This window comes from Erpetoichthys calabaricus, chromosome 5, assembly GCF_900747795.2.
Source record: "Erpetoichthys calabaricus chromosome 5, fErpCal1.3, whole genome shotgun sequence".
Lineage (NCBI taxonomy): Eukaryota > Metazoa > Chordata > Cladistia > Polypteriformes > Polypteridae > Erpetoichthys > Erpetoichthys calabaricus.
In genome coordinates this window covers 249,440,113-249,464,743 of record NC_041398.2, presented here as the reverse complement: position 1 = coordinate 249,464,743, position 24,631 = coordinate 249,440,113, and the positions used below count along the sequence as shown (strand labels likewise).

At 43.6% G+C, this 24,631-nt stretch overlaps 1 protein-coding gene across 1 annotated transcript in view; it reads left to right on the top strand.

The window, feature by feature from the left end:
• Window positions 1-24,631, top strand: part of LOC114652383 (probable E3 ubiquitin-protein ligase HERC4) — a 101,511-nt gene that overhangs the window by 68,889 nt on the left and 7,991 nt on the right. The window contains exons 16-20 of the mRNA XM_028802755.2: window positions 2,773-2,946; window positions 6,801-6,944; window positions 12,299-12,465; window positions 14,485-14,551; window positions 17,131-17,201. Coding sequence (XP_028658588.2) covers window positions 2,773-2,946; window positions 6,801-6,944; window positions 12,299-12,465; window positions 14,485-14,551; window positions 17,131-17,201 — 623 coding nt within the window. The remainder of the gene's footprint in view (window positions 1-2,772; window positions 2,947-6,800; window positions 6,945-12,298; window positions 12,466-14,484; window positions 14,552-17,130; window positions 17,202-24,631) is intronic.

The following is a 24,631-nucleotide window of genomic DNA, read 5'->3' as shown; positions in this document are numbered from 1 at the left end:
TCTGGCATCAGGCTGAATAGTGATGGTTTTTAGGGGCCCTGGCTTCTCTTAACCAGCAAGGTCAGCTTAGTAAGCTGGAGAAGCAGTCACATGACATGGACACATGGTACAGCAGTGCTAGAAAGTATGTGGGCTAGTATAATATGTCCTACTGAAGTCAGTTCCTATGGTGTCAGAAGTGGGATTACGTCCTCTACATTATTTACAACTTTAGAGATAATAATAATAATATTAATACATTTTATTTATATAGCGCCTTTCCCATGCTGTAGGTGCATATTATGAATTTTAAGTATAAGGACCAGTACCATAAAACCTAAACTTGGCGTAAAGCCATGCACATTTCCACAGTAGCTCATACCCTCTCGTATGCAGGTTCTGCGCTTGGTTTTGCAGACTGGTGGCACCCAGCGTCAAAGCAGTGCTACTGTTCCTGTGTGGCTACCCTTTCTTTTTTAGATCCACATCCCTGACGCGGCTTGATAAATACACTGAAATTAACCGCATATTGTTTATTAGTTGATGGCATCTGATTGTAATTAACTTGTAATAATGTAATGGTCCACAGAATGGTCAAACTATTCCAAATACCGTAACTGCTTTAGCGTTGTTACTGTCACTGCACCTTCTTCTTCTTTCAGCTGGTCCCATTAGGTGTTTGCTACAGTGGATCATCTTTTTCCATATTACTCTCACTGCACCACTTGGAGTATTTATATCACTGCCTCAGCCATGTGCACAGTCTATTTGAACTGCTCTCATATGACAAACGCTTCAGAGCCTTTCCTGTACGGACCTCGCGGTTCAGACACAGTTTCATCCCAAGAACCATAAATGCACTCAATCAGTCCATCAAGTGCTCCTTGTAGAACTGTTTGTACTTATAAGTACAATTACCCCACTGTAAACTGGCACTACAGTTATAATATTGCACAACCTGCGCTACTTTATAAAGCGCGTATTTACATATGATGACGATATCATTTTTAAGATGAAATGCAGTAAAATATGTTTATTATATTATACAGATAAAACTTTAACTTTATCTGCACGGTGCAGCAGCGCTAGCGAGGAGCTGGAGCTTCATTCACGGATTGTTCCTGCCTCGCGCTGTTTCAAGAGATTTCGTCTCGCGAAACGTGAAAGTATCTCTCTGAAAAAGTCACATCTCGTCTCAGGGTAAAAAGTCTCGTGACATCTCAAGATTTTTTTTTATTATAATAGAGAGATAAGCAACACTTCAACTTAGTTGTAGTCAATGTAAATGTGCCGTAATAGCCATGTTTCTGTCTGTGAATTAACGGGTTATTAATATTATTCAGTGTTGACATTCAAGGACAATAGGTTGTACTTTATTTTGATCTAAGACACTAATCTCGACGTGTTTTAATGGTACAGAACCATAATAAAACGTAAGTCATTTTCCTTTTTGTATATGAACGCTCTCTTGGGTCTGTCGCTACCCGATCTGCGTGAATGCGGGATTTGCGAGCGCATGTGTATTGAAAGCCTAACACGCCCTAAAGTTTTCACATATGCGTTAAACAGCTTGGGCGGCACCATAAAGTGTGAGATGATGTAGCCTTTCAATACGCACACACGCGTGGATCGGGTAGTGACAGGGCCTTACACGTTACCAGTATTTGGAAGTGGAATACTAATAGTGCCATCTACTGGTCGGTTTAAAGAATGCTATTTCAATTTATAGGAACTGACATTTTGTCAGTTGTAATTACTCTGTTTGGGTAATCAATAATGCTTCAGTTTTGCCATTTTGATTGCTTATGTTTGATACGTATGGACTCCATTGCTACGCATTTACTTTTTATATTTATTTCTTTCTGTTTTCATATACACACACATATATCTAGTAAAGTGTTTGATGCCTAGCTTGGAATGCTATTCAAACCACTCTGTGGTGCTCCTGCTGTTCTGTCTGACCCAAGAATGAGGCCAGCTGGTGTACAATCAGCCCAGTAATGTCAAACTGTTCCTCACAAGGTGAGGTCTGAATGTAAAGAGCAGGTGCTTTATGTTGTACCTGGTAATCTGGTGTCAGAAGTGGGATCGTTGTCACTCTGTTCATTACAAATTTATAGATAATGTTGTATCAGGCAGTAGGCCAATAGCACTGTTATAAATGCAATGTAGCAGCAAAATTAAAGATTGTAACTTGCAAGAGACTTTGCTTAATGTGCCATTGTTGCCAGTCGATGTTGGGATTTCATTTCCATTTGCTGAATGCACAAAGGGGCACAACGTCAGTCATATTCATATTCATATTCATATTCTATTTATATACAAAATAATGGAATGGTATAAGAACCCAATGACTGCAATACTGTACACTCCACATAAATATGCTTAGTGAATCATGAGAACGGAGCTATTTACAAATCTATCTAAAAAACAAAACACTAGTAATGTTTTTTCATGTGGCCTAGTGCTAGCGTTGTGCTCGGCCGAAGCGATTTGCTCATTCCCGTAAATTATGTCTGATTTCTCACTGAAAAAGAATCATTTGAGATTCGAGATCCGTGGTAGCATCCCTGACATCAATTAAGAATATGGCAATGACCATCAAAATGCAACAGTAATGGATTGCAATGCAAAATGAGCAAAAAGGTTTTGTGATGATATAAGGGTTACCTCTGACATTCAATCTGTGCAATACAATTAAGCACAAACAATGCAAAACGAATACATTTATGTAAAAAAATGAGAATCCTGACAATGTCCGTTTCCTGATCCTCCCTTTGTGTCCCTCTTCAGGATTATCACTGGCAGCTGTGTGCTGTGGTGGCCATGCAGAATTTAGCCATGAGGCAGGTGGAAATGCCCCCAAAGCCAATATTCAGCCTGACAGTCAAACGCTCCAATCTTCGGGCGGACGCCTTCAGAAAACTAAACCTGGCGACCAATGAGGACTTGCGGAAAGAGCTTATGGTGAGTCACCGTCACTCGTGACATAGGTTGGGGTACGTGAAATGGTGGCCTGTACTGAAGTGTTGGGCTCATTTGTCTGTAATGTGGGAAAGCACCTACTGTTGTAGTCCTAAAACACGACTTTAGCCATTTGATTCATATTTAAGTACTCTGATGTTTCTATTAGTTGTTACATGTTCATTTGCATTATGTATTTTTTTATCCTATTTACTTTATATATATTTTCTTTTTTCTGTATTTTTCTCTTTTCTTAAACTTTTAGAAAAATGCTTTCAGCTGCATGTTTTGCATGAAAATGTGCTATAGATAAAAACACGACGTCTGCACCCCAACAGAGATATGACATCAATACTTAGTTGAGCCTCCTTTTGGCCTCTAGACGCTGTCCTCCTGTAGCCTCTGATGAGTGTCTGATTCTGGATGGAGGTATTGTTCACCATTCTTCATACCAAATCTCTCCAGTTCAGTTCAATTTGATGGACAGCCTGCTTCAAATCATCCCATAGATTTTCGATGATATTCAAGTCAGGGGACTGTGACGGCCATTCCAGAACATTGTACTTCTCCCTCTGCATGATTGCCTTTGTAGATTTCCAACTGTGTTTTGTGTCATTGTCTTGTTGGAATATCCAACCCCTGTGTAAGTAACTTCAATTCTGTGACCGATGCTTGAACATTTGTTGATACTGGGATGAATTCATCCAACCCTTGACTTTAACAAGAGCCCCAGTCCCTGAACTAGCCCCACAGCATGATGGAACCTCCACCAAATTAGACCAAACCCTAACCAGTAGCTAGCAGGTGTTTTTCTTGGAATGTGATGTTCTTCTTCTGCCATGCAAAGCGCTTTTTGTTCTGACCAAATAACTCCATTTGTGTCTCATCAGTCCAAAGCCCTTTGTTCCCAAATGAATCTGGCTTGTCTAAATGAGCATTGGTATACAACAAGCGACTCTGTTTGTGGCGTGAGTGCAGAAAGGGCTTCTTTCTCATCGCCCTGCCATACAGATGTTTGAATTGTAGAACGATGTACAGATACACCATCTGCAGCCAGATGTTCTTGCAGGTCTGTGGAGGTGATCTGTGGGTTGTCTGTCACCATTCTCACAATCCCGCTCATATGCCGCTCCTGTATTTTTCTTGGCCTGCCAGACCTGCTGGGTTTAACAGCAACTGTGCCTGTGGCCTTCCATTTCCTGATGACATTCCTTACAGTTACAGAAACTGACAGTTTAAACCTCTGATATGGCTTTTTGTAGCCTTCCCCTAAACCAGGAGACTCAACAATCTTTGTTTTCAGATCTTTGGAGAGTTGCTTTGAGGATCCCATGCTGTCCCTCTTCAGAGGAGAGTCAAAGGGAAGGAAGCCCAACTTGTAATTGACCACCTTAAATACCTTTATATCTCATGACTGGACACACCTGTCTATGAAGGCTTAACAAGCTCATCACACCAACCAATCAGCATTGAGCAGTGACAGGCATTCAAATCAGCACAATGACAAGGGGACCCACATTTTTGCACAGCCAGTTCTTCACATTTGATTTAATTTCATACAACTAAATACTGCGTCACTAAAAATCTTTGTTCGGAAAACACCGCAGTACTCAGATGTTCCTAGGAAATGAAAGACATACCACTGTTATCTTTATTGTTGAAAGGAGAGTCAATTATTATGCAGGGTGAGAGGGAGTCCCAAACTTTTTCATATGACTGTAAGAGCGATAATACAATAAACACGAATTCAACAATAATAAACAACTAACGAAAACCCCACACGATGAAGTCCATGAAAACGGCAACTGATGAAACGAAATGAAGGAGGTAGTCAGTCCAGAGATCAGCACACTGTATGTGAATGTAAAGATCAGTCCTACCGGTACTTCCAGATGAGATGATGACGTGTGATGGGATCAGGAGCACACATTTCTTTGCAGGACGACAACAAATTCTCAGACAGTCCTCATGACACCAGACAGTCCGTACACCCATAACAGGAGATGATCCGAGACAAAAGAAAGAATCCACAAGTGTCAAAGACAAACAGGCAGAACACTCCAGACACGAAACACAAAAGTCTTCCTCCCTCCTCTAAAATGTCACGCCGGCCTCCTTGTACCCAGCAGCCCCTGCACCCTCGGCAGACGACCAATCAGAGCCACTGTAGGGACTGCTGGGAGATGATGTTTCTTTACCCAGTAGCACTGCTACAACACTTAAGAGAAAATGTTATATTTTAAGATATAACCATTGTTCTGTTGTAAAAGTACTAAGTTTCCTGTCGATGTACCCTGCTGGATTATAAATGACAGCATTGTTTGGCAAACTATGAGAATAACAGGATGAGCGTGCAAAATCTCACACATCTCTTAAAATAAGAATAATAATAATATATTTAAAAAGTCACTAAGAGGACTAGTGGACGGGGTTAATTGAGGTGATTTAAAGTATCGACATTTGTTATGTCCTGTTAACAATTGGTGTAACCAACCATACTAAACTAAACTAAATTCATGTTTTTTGAATATGTAATGAATTCTTTGGTATTGTGATCTAATCGATGAATTGCATAAAGAGAGCACAGAGGACGCTCTTTTCTTTGCAACACTTGCTAGATGTGCTGTTGCCTCTTGCAAGAGTGGCGCGTTCTCCTACTTAAACCGGGGCATTTCTGTGGGGGGTGTCTGTTAATAAATTTTCTTCCACACCAGAGAGGTGGGTGACAGTCCCATGGACCTCCAACTTCTTCATAGTATTTGCGACTGTTTTGTCACCGGAACAACAAGCTGCGTGGAGATGGTGGTCTTCTAGCCTTTGCCTTTAACGTGTTTGTCCATCGTGTTCTTTCACGATGCTCTCCGTTGCTTTCTTCTGGTTTTTCTTCTCTCCTCCAGTCTAAACAGTAGTGTTGTGATACTTGATTGCTTCACCATATTTGCGGAGCACCTACCCGTAAAATGCTCCTTACACTCACGTTGTCAGACTATAAATAGATTGCACTTTATTTGTCCCATGGGGGAATTTATCTTTTTACAGACACTCAAGAAATATATATTATAATAAACAACAACCCTCGAAGACAAACATGAATTACAAAAGAAGAAGAAAGAAACATCTGACTTGGCCAAGGATTGACAACCCCAGTGAGGCGCTATAAAGGTGTATTTCCTGTAAAAAAAGTGACAAGAGAGGATGAATCTTTGGGGCACCTGAAGGTCAACCCCCTATTTTAAATAAAAGAAAAAGCTGTATCAATGCAAGTCTCCAAAACAGATTACTCAAGATGGCAGAACTTCTGGTGGGTCCAGGGAGGAGGTCAGCAATGTCTTGGTCGTCAACCTTCCAGTCTGCAGAGAGAGGAAGAGAGAAGGCACCAGTCGACAGGACCCTGTGGCTTCCCAATGAGAAACGACAATAATCTGAGCCCTTAAACTGTCCCACATGGTGTGACACTCCACAGCTATGGAGGGGCCCTCTTAGCGTTTCTTGGCGCAATTCTGTGGGCTCAAAGTCCTCAATTCTGCTGTGTCACTTTGTTCCTAACGGCCGTCAGTTTGGTCTGCCATCCTCTCCTCCACCACTATCTCTGGAGGGCTCAGGTGGTGCCCCATCACAGAGCTTGCCTTCTTAATCAGGTTGTTGATTCAGTGGGCCTCTCTTGAAGTTACTTTACCAGCAGAAAAGACCCCCTGCACAGCAAAGTCAGGTTCCTGCCTTGCACCCTGGGCTGTTGGGTTAGGCTCCCGGCCCCCAGGACCCTAAATTTGATGAAGTGAGCTGGAGAATATTATATTATGTTATGTCATGTTATGCTACAGTATGTGCTTTTGAAACTTTTTTTTTTATATCCAAAGGTGGAATTTGTTGGAGAGCCCGCCCTGGATTTGGGGGGCGTCAAGAGGGAGTTTTTTCTGCTGTTATTCGATGAATTGATTCAGCCGGAGTCGGGCCTGTTTTGTTACAATGACTCCTCGACCTTAATCTGGTTTCCGCCAAAGGTGAGTGTGCCACTCATTAAGGAGTGGCACAGTGGTTAGGGTTCGTGGCGGGTCATTGAAGGGTTTGTATATTGTCCAGGTGGGTTACCACTGGGGGGTCCAGCTTCGTCTGAAATTCTACAGCAGTGTATTACAGTGGGCAGTATTTTGAAATGAATATTCTGGGGATGAGGGCACCACATGAATCAGGAAGAGAAACAGTGACAGTCAGAAAAGGTGGAGGCATCTTAAGGGCGTGTGTGTGTGGTAAAGAGTTTGTGCCAGCAGAGCAGCGGGTCCAGATGGAGTATCGCAACGACTGCTGAAGGCCTGTGCATTGGAGCTGGGGAGTCCTCTACAGCGCATCTGAGCCTGGAACAGGGGAGAGTCCCGAGGCTTTGGAAAACATCTTGCATCACCCCAGTCCCAAAGGTATCACATCCTAGTGAGCTGAATGACTTCCGGCCTGTCACCCTGACGTCACATGTGATGAAGACCATGGAGCGGCTGCTGCTTCACCACCTAAGGCCACAGGTCCGCCACACCCTCAACCCTCTGCAGTTCGCATACCAGGAGAAGGTGGGAGCGGAGGAGGCCATCATCTACATGCTACACCGATCCCTCTCTCACTTGGACAGAGGCAGTGGTGCTGTAAGAATTATGTTTCTGGACTTCTCTAGCACCTTCAACACCATCCAACCTCTGCTCCTTAGGGACAAGCTGACAGAAATGGTAGTAGAGTCATACCTGGTGGCATGGATTGTGGACTATCTTACAGACAGACCTCAGTATGTGCGTCTCGGGAACTGCAGGTCTGACATTGTGGTCAGTAACACAGGAGCGCCGCAGGGGACTGTACTTTCTCCGGTCCTGTTCAGCCATCGGACTTCCAATACAACTCAGAGTCCTGCCATGTGCAAAAGTTCGCTGACGACACTGCTATGGTGGGCTGCATCAGGAATGGGCAGGAGGAGGAGTATAGGAACCTAATCAAGGACTTTGTTAAATGGTGCGACTCAAACCACCTACACCTGAACACCAGCAAAACCAAGGAGCTGGTGGTGGATTTTAGGAGGACCAGACCCCTTATGGACCTCGTGATCATCAGAGGTGACTGTGTGCAGAGGGCGCAGACCTATAAATATCTGGGAGTGCAGCTGGATGATAAACTGGACTGGACTGCCAATACTGATGATCTGTGCAAGAGAGGACAGAGCCGGTTATACTTCCTTAGAAGGCTGGTGTCCTTTAACATCTGCAATAAAATGCTGCAGATATTCTATCAGACGGTTGTGGCGAGCGCCCTCTTCTACGCGGTGGTGTGCTGGGGAGGCAGCATAAAGAAGAGGGACGCCTCACGCCTGGACAAACTGGTGAGGAAGGCAGGCTCTATTGTTGGCATGGAGCTGGACAGTTTGACATCTGTGGCAGAGCGATGGGCACTCAGCAGACTCCTGTCAATCATGGAGAATCCACTGCACCCACTGAACAGGATCATCTCCAGACAGAGGAGCAGCTTCAGAGACAGACTGCAGTCACCGTCCTGCTCCACTGACAGACTGAGGAGATCGTTCCTCCATCACACTATGTGACTCTTCAATTCCACCCGAGGGGGCAAACGTTAACATTATACAAAGTTATTGTCTGTCTGTATACCTGCATTGTTATCATTCTTTAATTTAATATTGTTATTATCAGTATGCTGCTGCTGGAATTCCCCTTGGGATTAATAAAGTATCTATCTATCTATCTATCTATCTATCTATCTATCTATCTATCTATCTATCTATCTATCTATCTATCTATCTATCTATCTATCTATCTATCTATCTATCTATCTATCTATCTATCTATCTATCTATCTATCTATCTATCTATCTATCTATCTATCTATCTATGTATTATATAGTGCCTTATCTATCTATCTATCTATCTATCTATCTATCTATCTATCTATCTATCTATCTATCTATCTATCTATCTATCTATCTATCTATCTATCTATCTATCTATCTATCTAAAGTGAGGACAGGGTCCCTGGCAGTGCCGTATTTTATTTACAAAATCAGGAGTGCTCCGCTATGAAGTTGTGTGGCCACGAGACGGGCTGATTGAGTGCTATGTGTAGACGCGATCGGCTCAGCTGTTCATCATTGACGCTCCGCAGGTCGTCAGTGGCCACAAGGTATAAAAGGAGTCTGGGAGAAGACAAAAGGAAAATGAAAGGTGAATAGAAACTGAGAAAGTAAGATGAAGAAATGGCAAAAGAGCGGAATCGTTTGGGAGATGGTGATATTAAATGACGGCGAACAGGTCAGGAGAAACCCCGTGGTGGAACTGAGTGAGTGGCGCTCCAGGGACGGACGGAATCGATCCTGACACGCAGTGGAGAGCAGAAGCAATTGTGGGGCTCCTAGGGAAGATGAAGTCGGGCTCAGTACGTCCCTGTGGATGCAGATTGTTAGTGACCAAGATGAGAGTCAGAAGTGGACCACTTTTGCCAGGGTCTCGGCCCCTTTGTGCATATCTGGTTTAGCAGTGCTACTACTGGAAGGACTCCAATTCCCAGCAGCCCTGAAGAGTATTAACCTCATTGGATGTCTGAAACAGGCACAGGGGCTGCTGGGGACAAGAAGGACCAGTGGGAAACTTGACAAAGGGGCCAGTGAAGCAGCAAGAAGAGGTGTCATGCGTGTTTCTGTGTAACCCGTGTGTTCTGTCCAATGTAACCACTTGTAAAGCCATTTGTACCCAGACTCGTATCTCGCAAGGATGAATGGGCTGTCCTGTGCCTGCCTGTCATGTGAATAGTGATGGATTAGTCGTCGTGCGTCTCCCACAATTCTCACCCCTCGCCGCTCAGCACTACTGGTACGACTGTTTAAGTCATTTATTACGGAAGTTGTTCCCGGGATCGCCATCGTCATCTTTACTCCATTCCATTTTATCTGTTTCTGCTGCATCAGAACTGTGATAAGGACATTGTCGTGAGTGTTTAACGTCGGGATTGACAGTTGTGTGTAATATTTGTATCGTCGAAGTGGAAGGAGAGGGTAGTCTGATTTTTGTTGTTTATATTTGATTTTCCATTTAATATATTATTTATTCATTCATTTGATTCGTGTCTCTGTCTGTGAGTGTGTGCGGGTCAGGCCAAGGCTGAGTGCATTCCTGGAATCCCCATCGATAAAAAATAAATAAATAAATCAGCGTGAATCTGAGTGGCACCAGACCGCTGGAAAATGGGTTAGCAGAAGCTGAGAAAGGACACAAAAAGGATTCTGACTTTTGATTTTAACCTTCATGTATATAGAATATTTATTACTAGCCGTCCCCCCGCGACTCCGCCCACATAGTAGTGAAACAGGACAGCAAGGAGGGCCCTGACTGGCTCCCTACTCGTGATGTCATGCTTCCTCTTCTCCTCTGTCTCGGATTAGAGTGAATAAATTGCTGCTATAAGCAAACTATGATTCTGAGTGCGATGAGAGAAGGCGCAAAATCAATCGAAATATTCAAGCAAATTCGATCTAAATCCGTGAAGTAGTTCTCTCATTCGCTAACTAAGATACGCCCCGAGGCTGGCACCGTGAGTGAGGAGGGCACTGCCCCCCTCCCATTGGCCCGCTGCGTCTCTCTCGGGTTCGAGCAAGTAAATCAGTACCACAAGCGAACTCTGATACTCAGCACGATGAGAGAAGTCACAAAATCAACCGGAATGTTCATGCAAATTCTAGAAAAAAACCCGATCTAAATCTGTTAAGCAGTTCTCTCGTTTGCTAGCTAAGCAGATGTAAGGTACGCGCCCCGAGGCTGGCGCGTGAGTGAGGCGGGCCACGCACCCCTCTCCCATCAGCCTGCCCCCCACCTCCCATTGGCCTGCTGCGTCTCTCTTGGATTCATGCAAATAAATCGTTACCACAAGCGAACGCTGATACTCAGCACGATGAGAGAAGTCGCAAAATCAACAGGAATGTTCAAGCAAATTCTAGAAAAAATTTCAAGCTAAATCCGTTTAATAGTTCTCTCGTTCGCTAGCTAAGCGGATGTAAGATACACCCCGAGGCTGGCACCGTGAGTGAGGAGGGCACTGCCCCCCTCCCATTGGCCCGCTGCGTGTCTCTCGGATTTGAGCAAGTAAATCAGAACCACAAGCGAACTCTGATACTCAGCACGATGAGAGAAGTCGCAAAATCAACAGGAATGTTCAAGCAAATTCTAGAAAAAAATCCTAATCTAAATCTTTGAAGTAGTTCTCTTGTGAAAAGTGGACAGACATATAAACAGACAGACAGACAGATAGACGTTGGACTTTATATTTTGTGAAGGTCAGCCCAGCGACAGACAGACAGGAGGACACACACAAATCCACAACGCACGCTGTTTTTATGTCCCTCTTGGCACACAGCACAGGACCCTCAGATAGTCACAATCTTCTCTTCTGCTACCCTCACTCCTCCACTCACAAGCTCCATCCTCTGCCTCACGACTCCGGCTCCTCGAATGGAGGGAGGCGGCCCCTTTAATGGTGCACCCTGCTGTGGCCAAAGTGCTGCATTCCAGGGCTCCCATCCCGTCCAGGCGCCCCCTGACGGTGGCCATGGACCCCCACCTAACCAACAGGGTTGAGCTTCCAAGCTCTGTTCCCGTGGCCCCGACACCCACCAGGACGGCTGCCCTCTCGTTGTCTAGGGCAGCGTTTCTTAACCTTTAAGTATTTGCGACCCGAGTTTTCATAATTGTTTTAATCGCAGCCCCCCAAACGTTTTTTTTGAAACCCTAATAAAATGTATTCCTATATTTTTTGCTGCCGATATACTGCTACAAGTTTAAAATTTCCCTACGAATAGCGAAATTACGGCACATATGGCAACATTCGCGCCCCCTTTTTTGTTATTTCGCGCCCCCCTAGGTTTGCAAACCGCTGGTCAAGGGGGGGATACTGCTCCTCTCCCTGTCCCAGTCGACCATTACAATATACAGCACTATATATATATATATATATCGCACTAAGCAACATTGTGAGCGGAGCACGATGCTCGATGTCTGTTTAAATCTTTTTCGTTATTTAAACTGGCCCACCCAGTTCAAGCCCCAGCATTTATTAGGATCCAGTGTCACATCTCCCATAGACACAGGTGACGCTGGCACCCCAAAACAGTGGCGCCGATCAGCAAAACAAAGCAGTTTTGAGAATGATGCTAAAAAGCCCTAAACCTTGAAATGACGTTTCCATGACCACACCTTCCAATATTATGTTGTCTTCTGTCATTTTTGCCCCATTAATATTTATGACCAGTCAATGGATGGATGGACCTTCATTGTCATGGGCACAGCTGACTGATTGCCCATTCTTTTGTCTTTTTTACGTGTAGAGCACCGTTGAACGGAAGCAGTACTTCCTGTTCGGGATCCTGTGTGGGTTGGTGATGTACAGTTTCAACATCGTCCATCTTCCGTTCCCTCTCGCCTTGTTCAAAAAGCTGCTCGAAAGGAAGCCAACGTTGGAAGACCTCAAGGACCTGGAGCCATCGCTAGGAAAGTGAGTTTACAATTGATATCACACACTTAGTTCAGTTCAGGGTACGGGGGGGCAATTCCTTGCTCATCTGAGCGCCCCTGTGGTTCTGGGGATGCAGGACGACTCCCAACAGACAATACCAGAGCAGGAGCTGAACGTGGCATGCTGGATCTGTGAGATGGCAGAGCTAATCAGTGTGCCACTCTGCCTTCCCGTGTGCACATCTTTATTCGGACACACTGAACAAGACTTTATATTACAGACATGGACGGACAAATTTGTTGGTAGCCCTCCACGAGAAAAGAAGACCCCACCACTGGTTTCTGAAATAACGTGTAACTGACAAAAACAATACAATACACATTCAATTGATTTCTGTGTAGCCCCAAATCACACAAGGAGGGCCGCGATTGGCTTTAACAGGCCCTCCTGCCTCTAGACAGCCCCCCAGCCTCGACTCTCTAAGAAGACGAGAGACCCCTAGTAGGGCAAAAAATAGAAGAGACCTCGAGAAAGGCAGTTCAAAGAGAGAGACCCCCATCCAGGTAGGCTGGGTGTGCAGTGGGGGTCAAATAAAGGGGGTCAATACAACACAATACACAGAACAGAACACAAGTCATCCTCAATACTGTATAATATTACAATAGAAATAGTACAACAGTAATTCAACAGTAGATGATATCCCATAATAGGATTTGGATTTGTCCAGAGTCCTGGAGACCTCGGCCATCAAGCTGCCTCCCCCCTTATCATCTGAGCCCTTTAGCTGCCTCCCATGCACTCGTCTGTGACAGAAAGAACTTCTGATGTTGATAAAGAAGGCGTTACTGTCCTCATGATCTTCAAATGCTTCGATTTCACATTAGCTGTTAATTAATGAGGGACCCACCTGGCGCTCACTTTCTTGGATCCAAGGTTGCGGATCATCTGCTCGACATCACTACAACCACTGCCAAGTTCCTCAACCATCTCCACCAGTCTGACGAATTGGGTTGTCCACCCGGTTTTTGATTTTTCTTGGTGGCGGCTGCTGTCATTGCCTCTCACTATGTAGTGTAACCAGTTGGGGGGTCCACTAAACCCCCTAAACCTCGGACACTATTTCACCCAACACAACTCCTGGTTCAAATAAAGGGGTTTTTATTATCACGTGAACTTGCAGCCAACTTGGCACAACTACAAACAGGGTGATTGGTCTTTCTCCACTTCTGCTCCTCCCGGTGAGTGTTGCCCGCTGAGTCCCGACCTTGACTCACTGAGGTGATGAAGGCCTTTGGTGTTGGGTGTTGCCTGCTGGGTGCAATTCCATGCCCGACGGGATTTGTGCTTCCACACTGCAAATCCTGTGCAAGCCCTTAGATATCCAAAAATGGGATTACCCAAAAAGACAACTGCCACCCTCCATGCGAGTGAACAAACTGCTCCTGGCATCCAGCTTCGCCCAGTCCGTCCATGATTCCCTTATCCCAATAGGGATGAGGATCACAAGGCGTCCCGGCCAGCCACATAGTCCGTTCCATTAGGGCATCCCGGCTGGGTCCCAATTGGGATGCCCAACCATCCTCCTTGGCATTCACAGTGCTTTCGCCTTCTATAAACTTTATCACCCATCTTCAGACATTACTCTCATCGATTGTCGCCCCACCACACACATTTCGGAGTCTTTTGTGGATGTCGGCAGCAATACAACCTTCTTTGGTCAAGAACTCAACGACTGCTCTTTGTTTGTACCTCATATCCACGGCCCTGCAATGCCTAGAAATACAGATGTCATGCCAGCCACGCAGTAAGAGTTCCTCAACCTGGTGAGGTGAAACTGTCACATTTGGGAGAAAATGGCAAACCGGCGTTACCTTCAGTCCAATCATTGTACAGTATATCATCAATGAAGGGGAGGGAAGTACAGTGAGGGTCCCGGTCGTCTTTCAGGCCTGTCACCCCCAACTTTCTACAAGTGGAGAAGTGCAGCAGGCCGCTCTTCATGGGTGCCACTTGTTATAACCTTCTGTTGACTTTCAGTGTTTCTTCTTCTTCTTCTAGGAGTCTGCAGTACCTGTTGGACTACATCGACGACGATTTTGAAGACAACTTCACCATTTTCTTTTCGGTACGTGTGCTCAAATGTCTGAAACGGAGTGAAGCGCGTTGCCTCATATTTTGGTGGTCACTGCTTTGTCTCTATGCGTCTCTCTGATACTTTTCTTCATAGACACGTATAATATGTAATACACACTACCACTAGAGTTTTTGATCTTTTTTAACTTTTTCTTTAGATTTAAGCAGTTAAAGTCCAGGGAATAACCTGAAATAGTGCCAAGATAAGCAGTAAATTGCCAAAGGCGAAAAAAGAAAAAGTTCTGGGTACCAAAAATCAAAAAAATAATGTCATTTTTAGAATTATACAAAAAGGCCTTTGGTCAGGAACAAGTAGTGGTCTGAAAATGTCCAGCTTTTCTTCGGTAACAGAAGTTCATTAAGCATAGAAAGTCGATGTTAACTATTATGAACTAGGAGTCCAAAACCACATAATCCCAAAAAGACATCAAAAAATGCTCACTAGAGGGGGATGTCACCATCAAACCCCTGGCTACTTATAAGGGCAAGCAGAGAGTTTTCATAAATAAAAAAAGATTTATTCTTCACAAATATAGTGCTTTATTACAAGAGGGAAGCGCCATAGAAGCACAAAAGGCAAAAAACAGTCGCCTGTAACATAAAAAGGCAATCCAACGCAAAACAAGTCCCAATACAGGAAATCGAAAATTGGTCCAAAATGGAGCGATAACATCAAAAATCCAAAAATATTCACAAAAAGATACACTCGCTGAGCACATTCAAAATGAACAGCCAAGAACTGTAGGAGACCCTCCAGATTTCTAGGGTGGAGGGCACATCCTGGTAGTGATTGGCAGGTGGCCTCAACCCCTTGATAGTCCAACCATTTAAACAACACATGGAATGTAACAAAGGCAGCTTGTATACAACGACAAAATCAAAAATAAAGAATGACACACATAGACACCATAAATAAGAGAAACGAGAAAGTAGAAAAGAAACGTAACACGTGAATCTGAACTGCAGTCAGGGGAGAAACCCATCTGAGACCTGACACCGGTGGTCCAACTTGTGCTGATTACTCAAAAACTCTCTTTCCACAGAAAAGCACCGCTGCTGCAGAAAAGCTGAAAATTGATATCCCATTATTTGTTCCCTGTAAAAGATTTTTTGTATACCTCTGAAAATTACAGTGTTTTTCAGTTTTTATCTTATCAAAAAATAATTTACAGTAAAGTGTTAAGAAAAGCCAAGCAAAATGACACCTTTTATTGGCTAACTAAAAAGATTACAATATGCAAGCTTTCGAGGCAACTCAGGCCCCTTCTTCAGGCAAGATGTAAAGTGTCAGTAAAGTGTTAGAATAGGTTGCCTAACAAGACAACCTGCAGAAACAAATTTTAATTCGCAATCCATTCATGGAAAGTCAAAGCCAGAAGCAATAAAATGAAAAATCAGTTCTTACTTAGATACAAACTTTATGAAACTTCAGACAATCAATAAACTGCTGCTGAGTCTCTGCTTCTCAGCTCAATTTGAAGGCAGAGGGAGGAGCCAGCAGCAGTGACATCGGGGTGGACCCGCCTCCTGGAGGCTCCACCCACAAGACACAAAAAATCTCTATACAGTTAAAAATAGATAGATAGATGTGTAAGGCACTATATAATAGATAGATAGATAGATAGATAGATAGATAGATAGATAGATAGATAGATAGATAGATAGATAGATAGATAGATAGATAGATAGATAGATAGATAGATAGATGTGAAAGGCACTAAATAATGCACAGATAGTGCTCCAGTGTTGCTCACACAGTCCTCATGGTCTGTCCCACAGAGAGTCCATCATCCAGGACCCCACAGGCTCACCCACCTGCTTATCTCTGAGTTGACCCCTTAACGGAGACAGTTGGATTGTATTGAAGGCACTGGATAATTCAAACAACAGACTCCTGACAGTGCGGCCAGCCTTGTGGAGCAGACAGATCATTGCATCCTCCACTCCAGCCATTGTCTGATAGGCAAACTGCAGGGGGTCCAAGTGGTCTTCCACAAGAGGACTCATATAGTCCAGACCCAGCCCTCTCAAGGGTCTTCATGATGTGAGATGTGAGTGGTCCATAGTGATGAGGTGAAGAGGTGCCTGCCTTCTTTGGAACGACATGTTCTCCATAGCAGTGTCACTTTATGGAGCCTTAGGGCGGACTGAGCAGGTGACAGAGGACACCATATAAAGATAAAGAACCAAAATAATTCTGTGATGATAATTAAACATCACAGAAATAATACAGAAAAAATGATAAATAATTCACAAATAAGCAAAACAATAAATAAATAAATTAGGCAATCAATTACGATACTTGAAAAACAAAACGTTTGAATCCAAACGACAAGTCCATAAACCCAGGAGTCCAATAACAAATAGAGAACTGAAAGTCAAATAACAGGAGGACGTCTCAATGCCAAGAGCGCCCCCTACTGTCCATGTTAGTATTTTATTTTTTTCATGATTTAACCCTTTCAGTTGATGGTAATGCATAGCTGACTTTAATTTTCACATATTCAAACTCATTTCAGCAGCTAATGTAACGGCAATTGTGAAGTAACTCCTTGGTTTGATTCTGCACAGGTGGTTTGGTGTGAACAAGAAGTGGACTTGGTGGATAACGGGAAGCATAAACCTGTGACTAACACCAACAAGTAAGAGCACACAATGTCCGTCACCATTACACACACGTGGACACCATCAATTTCTTCCCATGGTGCTACTGTTACGGTTTGAGTTCTTTTTACTGAGGTTAGAATCTTCATCTTGGGGTCATTTTGGTGTGTTTTAATACCCTCAAGGAATCTAATTCTGCACTCATAAATTGATGTAGAGCTTCCATTTTGAAGTCGATTATTTCTTCTTAAGTCTTTTACGTTTGCATTTCAGGTTCTCAATTGGCGCCACTATTTTGTGGCTTTTTGGTCACCCGTTTCCATGGGAATTCTCCCATGGTGCACCATTAGTGATGTTATCGGTGTGCCGGTATAAAGAATCCCCCCAAAACATTCCCTTGTATCCAAGATTGGATCAACTTATTTTCCTTGGTTTCGTGGTTACTGGGTATTGAAACTCGGACATCTGGTTCATAATTTGGTTTCAGCGACGCACCCTTTTGACTTTCCAGTTTCAACCTTTGCTTGCTTAATGTCTTTCAGTCAGAACAGCTACAACGTGTTTCTCAGTTCAATCGAGAGATAAGACATCGTCAAAAGGCAGAAAGAAGTCCAAACCAAGGGGTCACAAAATCGCACCGGCCCCTTTGATACTTCGATCTTCGTTTTTATCCCAATGGGTTCTGCCCGAAGCAATTAGCCCAATGGTTGTTGATTAGAGTTTTAGTTGCTTCTTTGCTATGCCACTCCAGCTAGAACTGAAAACTTCCCGTCGCCCACCTCACCATACAATACAATACAATACAACGCCACACAATACAATACAATACAATGCAATACAATACAACACACTACAACACAATACAATACAATACAATACAAGACTGTAGAACACAATACAACGCAACACAATACAATACAACACACTACAACACAATCCTCTTTAATAAAATCCCTGTGTGCGTCCAGGTGTCCGTGTGTGTGTGTCTTCTGGTGAAGTGCGCATGCGCGGGGCACGGTGCGATGTGTGATATTACTGTCAGAGAAAGTTAGAGGCGTTTTATGGAAATACAAACCAGTATTACTGCGAAAGGAAATTAAAGGTACACAATACAGTGACGCATATTACAGCCACATACAAGCCAGTATTACTGTCAGAGAAGATTAAAGGCATATTACCGACGCGCACGCCTGTATTACCGCCAGAGAAAATTAAAGGTATATTACTGATGTACAAGCCAGCGGACGTACAAGACGGTATCCTTCAATAAGGGCGCGCACAAAAAGGCAAGCCTCAAAAGGGCGACCTCAATTGGGCGCAGCGAATAAAGGCGCGCGTAAATAAAGATCTGCACCTTTGTTGTTCTTCACATATTCCAGAGCCATTTGAACTAAATTATCTACGAACGCCTTTATTCGCCGCGCTCAATTGAGGTCGCCTTTTTGAAGCTCGCCTTTTTGTGCGTGCCCTTATTGAATAGAGCCGTACACGACAGTATTACTGTCACAGAAAATTAAAGACACACAATACACGGCGGCAGCCCATGAAGAACGGTCAGCTCAGCAAGTAAACATCAACAAAAGAAAGGCTGAAAGAAAGAAAAATACGACCAACAAAAAGAATGAGGTCAAAGTCCCTTGCCATTTAATAAAGACTGTTCCTACTAATGTTTATGCACTACTGTAATAGCGCCCGTTATTGTAATGGGCTAAATGACTAGTATATATAATACAATACAATACAATCCCATTTATTTTTGTGAAGCCCAAAATCACACAAGGAGGCCCACAGTGGGTTTTAACAGGCCCTCCTGTCTCTTGACAGCCCCCCAGAACTCACTCTCTAAGAAGACAAGAAAAACCCTAGTTGGGGAAAATGGAGGAAATCTTGGGAAAGGCAGTTCAAGGAGAGACCCCTTTCCAGGTAGGTTGGACGTGCAGTCAAATAAAGGGGGTCAATACAACACAATACAGAGAACAGAACAGAACACAAGTCATCCTCAACACAATACAATATTACAATAGAAATATTACAAGTACAGAGCTAAATTCAACAGTAGATGATATCCCATAATAGGAGTTGGATTTGGAGTCCTGCAGACCTCGGCCATCAAGTTGCCTCCCCTCTGTATCCAGCAGGGGGCGCTAGCTCCCTTGTTACAATAAGTTCTTTTGTAATTGCGGTGTGTTACATAACCTGAAACCATATAGATATAATATAAAAAGGTGACACCCCTCCCTTAGCTATACGGCAGTAAGGAATCACAAATGAGAAATAACTTAGCTTTCTTTAATGACGATTTACGCGGCATAACAGACGAGGAAGCCATGACAAGTCCTTCGGGTAGTGGGGGCCTGATGTGTAGAGCCTGCCATTTCCGTCGAAGGATTTTCAGGATCGGGTGACGTTATCTCCCATCCATCCATCGGCTTCAAAGGTGTGCCAGGCAATGTGCCAAGGCTTTATACTCTTTCTCCATACACAGGCCCCCACTTAGGTGAATCATGCCATTCCAAACAAGGAAAAGAAGATCCAATGTCATGCTGACTCTGACACACAGAAATAGTACTCGTTGCCCATTTTGCAGTTGTCCTTAACTTGTCTTGTCTTCTAATGCTTGCCTAGCAGTTCTTATATGGTGAACCCCTGTGTGCTAAATCTGACTTTGTGTTAGCTGTACATGTGAGTAGAAAGAAAAGTGGTTTTATAAAATATTTGCACAGAGCACAGTGGCATATTAAACGTATATTCTGATTACACCCTCATTGGCCATTCCAAGCTGGGCCAGTCAGTCTGAACCCCACTACCCAATGATTCCTGCAATCCTCCATCAGAGGTGACTTTACCTTAGGCGGGCAGGTGGGCAGTGGCACCAAGTGGCACATTTGAGTACCGAGAAGAGAAACAGAATAGGTGAGGGTTAGTATCCAATTTTAACTCTCATGTTACGGATGTTTTAGTGCTAATGACTGACAACAGAGATGCAGTCTGTACAGTTAATCAGCAGCTCTAGTCAGGGTGTGCTAAACTGAAGTTGTGAGTCTTTGAAAGCTGAGACCGAAGGGGCATCCCTTATAGTAGCAGGGAGACACTCCACAGTTTAGGGGGGGCCCTGTAACTAAAAGCTCGACCTCCCACTGTTATTTTATTAATCCTTGGAATTAGAAGCAGACCGGCATCTTTAGATCTTAATGTATCATCTTATTGAAGTCACCACAATGTGTGGAAGAAAATTATGAATACAGACACCCCCCACTGGAATGTCCCGATTTAAGCAAATGAAACACAGGCAGGAGAAAGCATCAGTCATTATTCTTTATCTAAATCTCATCATGTCAGTGTTTTTGCAAAGATGAAAGTGTCCTCTGTGCTCTATTTGTACAATCCATTGATTAGGTCGCTATTCTTTAAAAGGAATTCATTACAAATTCAGAAAACAGGACATGGCAGATGTTGATACCTTAGAGCAGTGATCCCCAACTTTTTTGACAGCAAGGACCACTTTACTAGATGCACATTTTTCCAGGGACCGGTTTTTAAGATTCGTAGGGCAGTTTTACAGTAATCCCTCGCTATATCGCGCTTCGACTTTCGCGGCTTCACTCCATCGCGGATTTTATATGTAAGCATATTTAAATATATATCGCAGATTTTTTGCTGGTTCGCGGATTTCTGAGGACAATGGGTCTTTTAATTTCTGGTACATGCTTCCTCAGTTGGTTTGCCCAGTTGATTTCATACAAGGGACGCTATTGGCAGATGGCTGAGAAGCTACCCAATCAGAGCATGTATTACATATTAAATAAAACTCCTCAAATATATTGTGAGCACAGGAGCTGTTCGCACCCCTAGAAGATACGGCCACTCCTCAAAAAACACTGAAAGATTACCTTCACATTGCTGTCTTCCTTGCTGGGCTTAAATGTGGCTGTTTTGTCAAGCGATATGCTTCCTGCACGGTGCTTCGCATACTTAAAAGCTCGAACGGCATGTATTGATTTTTAATTGTTTGTTTTTCTCTGTCTCTCTCTCTCTCTCTCACTCTTTCTAACATTCTGTGCTCCTGACAGAGGGGGTGAGAGCAGGGGGGGCTGTTCGCACCACTAGACGATACGGACGCTCCTCTAAAAAAATGCTGAAAGGCTACCTTTACATTGCTCCCTTCCTAGCAGCTGCGTTGTCTGGCGGTGCTTTGCATACTTAAAAGCCCAAACAGCACCTATTGATTTCTGATTGTTTGCTTTTCTCTCTATCCGTCTGACATTCTCTCCTCCTGACGCGCACTCCTTTGAAGAGGAAGATATGTTTGCATTCTTTTAATTGTGAGACAGAACTGTCATCTCTGTCTTGTCATGGAGCACAGTTTAAACTTTTGAAAAAGAGACAAATGTTTGTTTGCAGTGTTTGAATAACGTTCCTGTCTCTCTACAACCTCCTGTGTTTCTGCACAAATCTGTGACCCAAGCATGACAATATACAAATAACCATATAAACATATGGTTTCTACTTCATGGATTTTCACCTTTTGTGGGTGGCTCTGGAACGCAACCCCCGCGATAGAGGAGGGATTACTGTATACGCAATTTACATTACATTTCTATTATTATTAAGTTATAATATCGTAATAGAAATTATACAATTTACCATAATGCAGAATCAGTGGGAGCCCCGAGCTTGTGTTCCTGCAACCAGACAATCCCATTTGGGGACGATGGAGGACAGTGACCCGTGAAGTGTTTTGCTTATGTTCAGTCTACTCCATAATCTCATTTTGGTTGCTGTCACTGCAGAAAACGCTGCCTCACAAAGATAGGATGTTGGAAATGGAAGCGGACTTTTCAGTGCTTGTGTGGCAACCTCAGGATATTCCACCTTAACTTTAATCCAAAATGTATGGAGATTTGAAGTTGTCTCAAACATACTTTTAAGGCCACTATCATTAGAAAACCTCAAGCAGTTGATCATCTTCAAGCACAGACAAAGTTGATTCACCTGGCTTATTCACAAATGGGTCACAGGTCCATTCCTTCCCATTTTGTGGGTCTTTTGTGGTTGGGAATAACACTCAAACTCTATTGAAAGCTGAGATAGGTGATCATACACCAGCTGGGAGAAAGAAGGCCCTGGCTTGATATCTTTAACAAAACCTCTGCTAACGTTTGAAACATATCAAAAATCCCAATGTTCACTTGTCGGCCCCATAAATCAAGTTTGGCTTTGAATGCAGCCACTTTATCTGCCAACTTGAACAACGGGTATCTTCTGCCTCTGCCCCACGTGCTGCTGCTCCACTGCTGCCTCAGATTTTCCTCCTCAGGCTCCTCCAGCCTGGCTGGATACTGAGTCAGCAGAGTGGGTAAAGGTGGGGTGCCCTAGTGCCTGAATGCCAGCTCATATTGTGAGGTTTCTGGACTCTTTTGGGATCCTCCCCACCCAACAGGAACATCACGCTGAAGTGTGTCCCGAAGTGTGATTGCTTCACAGTAGGGCTGTGAGCCTGCTGTTGCCCCGTCTTTCACAGACGTGGTGATCGCACTTCGGGACGCTCTTCGGCGTGTTGTCCCATTGACGGAGGTCCCGAGAGAGTTTAGAAACCTCACATTTTCTTGAATGAGTGCCGCATTAATAGGAATGTTTCTTGAACGAGGATCACTGAACCACATAGAAACTCTTCAAATGCTCAGTTCACATACGTTTGCAACCTGAGATTTTTCTTCTTTTTTTGTATATAACAAAGACATCTGCATTGTGTTTGTCATTCCAACAGATTGCACACCACAAACATTAACACTTTTATCGTTTTTTCGTGTCTGCCGTCTCTATAGGAGGGTGACATTGAGTTAAATTCCAGTGGATGTTTTTCAAATGTTGACGAGCAATAAATTAAAGGTATCACTGAAAACCACAGACAACAAAAAAAATAAACCATACGAGGAAAATTCGAAGAAGGACATTTTTTTTACAATGTTTCTGTTTGGGGATCGTTGTGCACAACTGAGCTGCGACCACCAAGCTAGCTTCTCTGTGGATGATTCATTCAAGCATTTCAAGGTCACTTTGTTGTAATGAAAGTACCTGCTGAATGGACTTCATAGTAACGAGATTTCTGTAGACTCGTGTCATATGGGGAAACTGTCAGGACCATCAAAATACTTTGTTGTAATACTCTGTCACCTCGGTCTGTCTCCTCTCTTTGCACCGCTGCAAAGCCCCGGCCACCAAGTGTTCTGAAAAATCTGAGTGAGTCTCTGTTGCTGTTCTCTCGCGGCTCGGCTGTCAGACGGCTGCGGTCCGGTAGTGAGCCACGGACCCCTGCCTTAGATGACTACAATTAGATTGATAGTCCTGTTTGCTTAGGATGTACGTGACATTTTAAATGTGAATTTCCCCTTGGGATTAATAAAGTATCTATCTATCTATCTATCTATCTATCTATCTATCTATCTATCTATCTATCTATCTATCTATCTATCTATCTATCTATCTATCTATCTATCTATCTATCTATCTATCTATCTATCTATCTATCTATCTATCTATCTATCTATCTATCTATCTATCTATCTATCTATCTTATTTTAGGAGATGTGTGAGTTTAACCACGCACACACAGTTTCTCATGGTCAAAAAGAAAAGAACAATGGCCTATATACAGTGCATCCTGAAAGTATTCCCAGCGCTTCATCACTTTTTCCACATTTTGTTATGTTACAGCCTTATTCCAAAATGGATTAAATTCATTTTTTTCCTCAGAATTCTACACACAACACCCCATAATGACAACGTGAAAAAAGTTTACTTGAGGTTTTTGCAAATTTATTAAAAATAAAAAAATTGAGAAATCCCATGTCCATAAGTATTCACAGCCTTTGCCATGAAGCTCGAAATTGAGCTCAGGTGCCTCCTGTTTCTCTGATCATCCTTGAGATGTTTCTGCAGCTTCATTGGAGTCCACCTGTGGTAAATTCAGCTGACTGGACCTGATTTGGAAAGGCACACACCTGTCTATAGAAGGTCCCACAGTTGACAGTTCATGTCAGAGCACAAACCAAGCATGAAGTCAAAGGAATTGTCTGTAGACCTCCGAGACAGGATTGTCTCGAGGTACAAATCTGGGGAAGGTTACAGAAAAATTTCTGTTGCTTTGAATGACCCAATGAGCACAGTGGCCTCCATCATCCGTAAGTGGAAGAAGTTCGAAACCACCAGGACTCTTCCTAGAGCTGGCCGGCCATCTAAACTGAGCGATCGGGGGAGAAGGGCCTTAGTAAGGGAGGTGACCAAGAACCCGATGGTCACTCTGTCAGAGCTCCAGAGGTCCTCTGAGGAGAGAGGAGAACCTTCCAGAAGGACAACCATCTCTGCAGCAATCCACCAATCAGGCCTGTATGGTAGAGTGGCCAGACGGAAGCCACTCCTTAGTAAAAGGCACATGGCAGCCCGCCTGGAGTTTGACAAAAGGCACCTG